The sequence below is a fragment of the Sprattus sprattus genome (genome assembly GCF_963457725.1).
Source record: "Sprattus sprattus genome assembly, chromosome: 5".
In the NCBI taxonomy this organism is placed as follows: Eukaryota; Metazoa; Chordata; class Actinopteri; order Clupeiformes; family Clupeidae; genus Sprattus; species Sprattus sprattus.
Window position 1 is genome coordinate 23,419,419 of NC_137924.1, and position 8,259 is coordinate 23,427,677.

Sequence of the window (8,259 nt, forward strand, 5' to 3'; positions counted from 1 at the left end):
TGGTGAGGCAGCAAAGACACTGCTTCAGCTGCTGAGACGTCCCAGCTGTGCTTCAAGGGGAGCATTCAAATGACACAGTGTGGAGGATAGGAGGTCTCAAGAAAATAACCTGTGCCAATTTCACTTTCTTTCTCTCTCTCACTCTCTTTCTCTCTGTCTCTCTCTCTCTCAAACAGTAGTGGCTAGTGAGCAGTAATAGAACAAAGTGGAAAAAGTTTCTCTGTGGTTTCTGCTTGACAAATGTCACAGGAAGTTACTGTCCACATTGTGATGAAGATGCACTGTATCATTTCCTCTCAATCTCTACCTCTGTGAACACTGAGTGGCCAGCATGAGAACCCTCATCGTGTTAATTCTGATACTGAATAAGGGTAAGAATCTACAGTCAAAATATTCAACTTAATTCAAATTGATACTTTTGCTTCTTTACATTTTATGTGTCTGTCATCACCATGCTTCTTGTCATTTGCTTGTCTTAGGTGTCCTAGGTGCTCCACTGTCTGGCCCACAGGAAGTGAGTTTTGTTGTGGGTGATACTGCTCTTATCTCATGCCATTACCACTCATTTTACCATAACTATGTGAAATACTGGTGTAAGGGGTACTACTGGAATCATTGCACAATCTTGATCAAAACAAATGAGGCTGATCAAATGAAAGAGAAAACGCAGATAGCAGATGACAAACTCCATGGGACATTTACCATCAGTATGAAGAATGTCGGCATGGAGGACAGTGGATGGTACTGGTGTGCTATTGAAAGAGTCAGCAAGCATCTAAAAGTTGCTGTGATGTTAACTGTTGATGTTGATGCAGGTAATGTATGTCATTTGGCTTTTAAAGTCACAAGCACTGAATGGTAGCCGACTGTATGTTTTGTAAACTACAAGAGATTTAAGTGAGATGTTACAAAATGTGCCATCAATCCATGTTCCATATTTGTTTTCTGTTGCTTACACTATCATATGTGCACATCTCCGGTCTAAAGCTAGACTGAATCCTTCCCATAGGTTGGTACAGACACGTGTTTCTATTGAACTGAACTTCATCTCAAATTGTGTGTCCACCTAAGCTCTTTAAGAGGGGTCTTTATTGCCAATAAACATCAGAGCCAAATTACAGGCAAGATGATGCTCTGTGTACAACCAAAGGATTTTCCCATCTCCATGGCAATTCCAGCCAAAGGCATGTAGTCAGACAACCTTGAGCATTTATTTTTGATGCCAGCAACACCATACACCCAACGCCTTTGTATGTAAGATCATGTTTTTTGCAACAACCTCCTCTAGTGCTGGTGTGTGTAGTTGTGTGATTATATTGATGCAATAATGGTGATGCACATGTTTTAATTTCTTCACCATTAAGGCCATCCATACCAGTCTCCAGTCACTTCAAGAACAAGTACACGGCCTTCTCCAGTGAAGGTGACCACAAGCTTTCCACAGACGTCTTTATTTTTACCATCTACAACAAATAAACACAAACAAGCACCAAGCAGCCCTACCGGTTTGACAAGCAGAAGAGAAAGGTAACAAACTCAATTCTATTACTGAATACATTTTAATGATCATGTATGTCTACATCAAATGTCACGTATATGGTATTCACTGCTTCTAGGAGGAGTAAATGTTATCAGTTGCTGTTCCTTAAAAAATATTAAAGCTGTGATAGCTGATTGCTTAAATTTTGTCTCATCACACAAGTTATTAAAAGTAAAAAAAAAAAAACTGTGTTCAATATTTCATATTGAGTCTATAAAACATATGTTGAGTTTGTGGGTTTATATGTATGTTACATATATTTTAATACATATCGTTCATATCTATGTTTTTAGTGCAACCTACGAACCTCAAGATCTGATCTGGAGTGTGTGGAGCATCACACGTTGGATTCTCTTCCTTGGCCTCTCTCTTTACCTCTTTTGCTTTACAGCATATTGTCACTTTGGATGCAACAGGCCAAGTTCACATATGAGACCAAATGCATCAAGTCGCAGCTTATCTTTAGAGGTGGCTGCAGCACAGCAGCATGAACAGCGTTGCACACAGCGTGGCTGGAAGAATTCAAAAGGGGGTAATCAGTTTGAGACTCATAGAAAACAGTAAAAAAAAAAGTGTGAAAAAGAACCTAAAACTGAATTTAACCTGATTCTTGATCATGGAGGACATTTTGTTACAAGAACAATAACAAAAAGCATTGATACTCAATCTTTTTATTTCTATGGGGGCAGTTGTAACTTTCTACTCTGTATGCACCCTTCAGGCTTACTAGCTTCCTGAAGGTACAGAGTTGCTAAAACACTCCATAGTTGTAATGCTTAGATTTCCACTAGCATGTATTATGACCCTCACTGCTCCACAGGAAGGTCATATAGTGCTTGTCAAAGTTAGTTTTTTTATCTGTTTATTTTTATAGTAATATTTATTTATATTTAGTAAATTTCACAGATTTCGATCGGGAATATCATATACTTAGGCTTCACCAATCCATGAGAAACTTGTCATGATTGTATCCCCATATGGCTGATACGGAATACATCGTTTTTGGGTGTTTCCCTTCGTGCTAGCGCCCCCTGTAGGCTCAAATCATGTTTCACCTCTAGGAGGTACATAACCCTATCTCATTTTGATTAAATTGTGGAGTAGCACCATCTAGTGAATAATGGTCAATGCAAAAAACTACCACTTCACTAGCCAATATCGTGTGATCTTACGATATCTTGTAAAAGTTCAAAGTTGCTTCGCTACCTTAAGATGTCGCTACAACAAGTTACACCATCTTTTCCCCCTGTTCCTCTGACATGGTTTAGTCTATTTTCAAAATCCGTTTTGACATTAAATCCTTACTGAACAAAATCATTCAATCTTTCGCTGCTTGGGCCAGTTTGCACATTGTGCTTGGAGCCAGATGATTGCTGCTTATGACTGTTTTTTCATTTAAGATAATATATACTCCTGTCTTGTCCGTGTCAGTGTTACTACTCTGCACCCTTATAGTGTAGCCTACAGCCGACACAATCACAAAGTACAGTTCCTTAAACTTTAGTTTTAGTTTTGTTTTTCCTATTTAGAGATTCAGTAAAGATTGGTGGTGTCTGAAATATATGGTAGTTGAAATGTGGGAAAGAAAAGTAACTGCACATTACTTTAAAAGTACCATTCACAGTGTTTTCATTGAATGATGAAATAACCATTATATCTTAAAGGGAAACTTTTCAACATAGGGCCCTATTTTAAGGTAATTTTGGGTCCAGGTTTTTTTTTAAATCTGTCCAGTTGACTTCTGTGAGGGTGAGCCTGTATGACAAAGTAAACCACTTGATTTGCCACTGACAGGCTCATAAATGTTATTACAGAGGTCAAACAACATGGACATCATCCCTACAGGGATACACCTGTTTGTTTACCTCAATAACTAAAGGAACTGTCGAAAAAGACTGTACAGTCAGTGTTGGGTCATATTACACACCGCTATGCGTCTATTTGTTTTACTTAGCCTGGGTTATGCCATCAGTGGCTTTGATTATATGAAATTTCCTCTCCTGCATGATTGATATTGTTCTGTCCACCAATGTCATCCTCCAACATTGTAATAGTCATCAAAACGTTGAGAAAACCACCTGATCTGTAAGATCATCCAATTTAGCAGTTATGCCTTTTCATGTTCATTGACGTTCAATCTCAAATCAGTGTTACAAGTGCAATTTTATTTACTGGACGCTTGATGTTCGAATTGCTATATTGGTGCCTCACCAGGCTTCATTAAAAATAAAGTTGAACATGAACTGTCTGAAAATGTTTGGTTCTTTAAGATAAAAGGTTCTATGGTTTTACAGATCTTGTGAAGCTAATATTTCTATCCAGTGTAGACATGATGTGACTACTTCAGGTGAAATCAGAGTACTGCAGAGACATCTGATTTTTGTATCACCCCTAATGTAAAATAAATTGTGTTTAAGTTATTATAGCTAATATTCTGAGGTATTGATGGAGGATCAAAAGGAGAACCATCTAGATGGACAAAACGTGTACGCTACAAACCCCCTGAAAGAGCATGGCTAGGAACGAAACCCAAACAAAAACAGTGGTTCATTACCTACTGCCTAGATTCAAAGATACCTGGATTTACTTTCCAAGCAACCCAGTTGACTACTTTCATAATAAGACTTCAGTTGGACCTTTTAAGTAACATTTCTTTTAGTAAAGTTTCATGGTGTGTTTTTTAGCCTGGAATGGACCTATTCCATTCCATTTTACTGTTGTTCAGAACTGTTCCATTTGAATGATACTGGGCTAGGGGCATAGATAACAAGCACTTATCCAAATCTTATTGACAGTGACTGGATCCACTAGTAGCTCATGTCATCAATGCTAAGATCACAATGACATGATTTACTGTTTACAAGAGCATCATCAGACATAAACATATTCAAAAGACACACAACACTAAAGAAAAAGATGTATCAAATCTAGAGCTAAATCACTCAACTTAAAAAATATTAATCCAATTTCAATGTTTCCACTGAAAAAAATCCTCTCTGGAGGCTTGACAGACATGAGAGCACTGACTTCCAGGCTTATTTGTCGTTAAATATGCAGCCAGTGAAACTGCATGCTCTGGTGCAATTATGACAGCACATGAATAATTATTGTGCTCGGGCCATGCAGAGACCATTCCTCTAAGGATGAAAAATGACCCACAAGAATTATGGAGAATGTGTGCTCTTTTTCCACACTTTCCCATTTCAAACTAATACAATGGGAAGATTTTATCAACCAGCAATCCTCGGAAAAGAGAAACCTATGCCCTCTCGGTAACGTCCAAGTACAAACTGTGTTAAAAAAAGAAAATATTTTGTGTGCATTATCATTCACTGAATCAATTCACTTTTTGTTGTGGGTACAGGGGCGTCATGCAACATCTTATAGAAGATGGAGACAATTTTGCCCATTTTCCAAAAATGGACACAAACAAGTACGCAAACACATACTGTATAGCATAGCCTACAGTTTACGACCATGATAATAAACAATTATGGCCTTCACAGGTTCTACCTCGCACGTGCGCCCACACATAGGTTACTATCAACAATATATTGGATTGTTAGTTCGGACGCAGACTATATACTTACCTAGATTACTTACCAAAATTAATTGTTGCTAAAATAGCTGCCAGCTAGCCCATAACAGATGATATTGCGGTCAACTAATAGCTGTTCATAATCCAGTATACTTACACCTGACCCTCTTCTAGGTCTTTATTATCTCTTTATCAAACTGTTGGATTACAAGGGGGGAACACTTCATTGTGCCGTGTCGTCTGCATGTCTTTACCTGAACCGGTGCCTGATGTTTGGAAGTATCTATTCAAGCTTATGGTGATTGATGAAAAAAAGGAACAATTCCGAGGATGTGGCGTCGGGCTGGTGGCATTTTCATTCTGAAGGAGAAGAACCTTCCTAATGCCTTTGGAATGGTGCCATAAAGTCTGTTGTGGAAGGCATTTAGTTACTGTCAGGTTCCTGAGAAGGTATCAGCGTTAGTCAAAGCATATTTTGAGGATATTAGTTGCGTAACTACACCACATCCTGGCAGCATTTTCGAGATTGGTATCATGGCTGCATGCATCATTTGACAGTTGGCTTTCACCATGGCAGTGGAGGTCATTAGAAGGGCATCTAAATGGGTTGTTGGTGGTGAGAGGCTGCAGGATGACACCTGGTTACCTCCCATCCAACTTATATGGATCACATGACAACGCTTACAACAACTGATCCATATACCGCCGGCTGTAAGCCAAGTTGAATGACAATCCGAAATGAGCAAGGATAAAAGTAAAAGTTTAGAAGTGTATCTATCAGTAAGGGAAAACTGAAACTGAGTTTTTATATTGATGCAGAGGTGTTTCCCTCTATTGTAGAGAATCCATTGAGTTAAGGCAGGTGGTAAAATTCCACATTGAGTGACCAAAGGAATTAATTGTCAACAGCTTAGGGGAATTGATTGTCAAGGCAATCAGTACGATTGTTAAGTCCCCCTTTAATAAGGGAGTTGGGAAAAGCCACATTGTCTAAGTACTGTGGCATTGTATGGAAGACATTTTGGACTGACCAATGACCAGCTTGGTGGAGGATTTCAAATGTGCTAAGACGACGAACAGTGGTTTACAGCCTAGTGAGATCAATTGGCAGGCTCAGATAGCAGGGTTTGGACTAGTTGGAAAGGGGTAAGGCTGCACTGGAAGAGAGGAGGCAGATGGTTACCAGCTTTGTTCACGAGCAAGCAGCAGCAGCTTTTCAAGCAAAGCAAGGGCAATGGATGAACTGGCATAATGTCGAGAAGAGGAAGGTCAGCTGTGGAAAATTGTGGGGTATGGATGCTAAGCACATTACATTTATTGTTGGAGCCTTTTATGATGTCCACCCAAATTGAGGTTACCTCTTTGCCGGTTAATGACAGGGATAATGTGCAAGAGGGGCAGTGGACACCAGGCACGTGCAAGCAGTATTGGCAAATGGGGCAATGCACCGGATGGGAGATTGCTGGCTGGTGTCGGAAGGCAACCTCAAGTTCCAGTGTACCTGTGACTGTGGGTATCTTTCATGAAAAGTGATTTTGTATTACGATATAACGTAAAAACACTGCGTGTTATGAGATTTTGAACATGAACCATTTCACTTAACAGTATTGTAAAATCTGCCTGATTTTAAGGAGAACATCTCAGGTCTGAAATGCTGTGTCAACTCATATGGGCCATTCTACCGAATTTGTGTAATATGCAGTCCCTCAACAATAAAAACTATTTACAAAACAATTAGGTATTTAGGCATAGATATTTAATTAGAAAATGTTATGGTCTATATAAACCCAATGCATTACATGAGATAGTGATAAGCTAAATATATACAAAATCATCATTTATAGGGTACTTTCTATTGGGAAGTAGCTGTCCCCAACCCTGACATCTAAATTTCAATGCCTTTAAATAACACTTTTCAATTTTTTTAGATTTTTTTCAATGATTTAATTTCAAAGATCTTTATGATTGGGTTGAAACAGAACTTGGAATATTTAGATTTATTGTGGGTTTAATTTTTAAATCAATTTACTATACTCAAAAAATCATGTCCCTAGTTTTCATGTCACTACCAAAACACAAGAGTTTTAGTTAATTGGCTGAGCCTGTGTTTTAGCCACGACTCTGCATTTTTGACCATGCAGTGACACTGCATCTCTGTCCCTCATGGTTGAATGGTAAGTAGCTAACTCCCATAGTTTTTATATAAATGTGTTCCAAAGTCTGAAAATCGATGTGTAACCTTAAGAATTGTCACTACCGAAACGCATGTTTTCTTCAATTAAGTAAACCTTTTGGGGTTTCATGGAAAATCTTATGTTTGTATGTGTGTTCACCTCTTCAAAGATGTGTTTGCAAGCCGTGTACTTGCTACAATTCTTTATTTATGCTTAAAGTTAGCTAGAATTGTCACTACCGAAACAGCCACTACCGAAACATATGGTAGTGACCAGATGATTTCGGTAGTGACAAAATGAAATGGTAAGTAGTTCAATCCCATAATTTTTAAATAAATGTGTTGTGTGGACTAAAGGGCGGCCCAGAGCACCTTTAGGATGATTTTGGGAAGAGAAATTAACATCCATCCAACAGTGCAGTCACTACCGAAACAGTGCAGTCACTACCGAAACAGATAAATTGAACTTGAAAATTTGGTAAAAAATTAATTTCTATGGATTTCATTGTGAAAACCTTCAAGAAATATTTGTAAAAATACTCTTCAGAGAAGGGAAGAATACACAATCTGAACAGGTCAATAATAATACTTTTTTACTATAGTAAATGTGATGTTTCGGTAGTGACATTTTTTGGAAGAGGAAAAACATTCCAACACATTCTGAAAATACAATATAAAACTTGACTGTTCTTTTACTAGATATGTGTACTTTAGATATGGTACAATATACATATGGACAAAGTTTTGGGAATAAACCATAAAAAAATTCAAAATATATCCGACATGACTTTGCATCAATTCGGTAGAATGGCCCATATACAGAAAATGCTGTCTCCTTTGCTGCACAGCCCATACTTTTAGTGTGTCATTGAAAGGTGATGCAGCAGCTGTTCATGCTCCAGTTGCATTGCTTGTGCCACAGTTACATCCCAAACCTCCAAAGGGATGGATGCTATTGTTGCTTGGTGTGCCAAGCATTGAAGTGCAAGGAAAACTTGCTGAGGTGAC

At 38.4% G+C, this 8,259-nt stretch overlaps 1 protein-coding gene across 1 annotated transcript; it reads left to right on the forward strand.

Moving 5' to 3' along the window:
* Nucleotides 1-331: 331 nt before the first annotated feature.
* LOC308365273 (CMRF35-like molecule 9) lies at nt 332-2,104 on the forward strand (the record flags this gene model as incomplete). Its single annotated transcript, XM_080838648.1, has 4 exons — nt 332-371; nt 480-815; nt 1,365-1,527; nt 1,834-2,104. 4 exons carry the CDS (start codon nt 332-334, stop codon nt 2,102-2,104), a joined length of 810 nt encoding a protein of 269 aa, XP_080694774.1.
* Nucleotides 2,105-8,259: the final 6,155 nt, after the last annotated feature.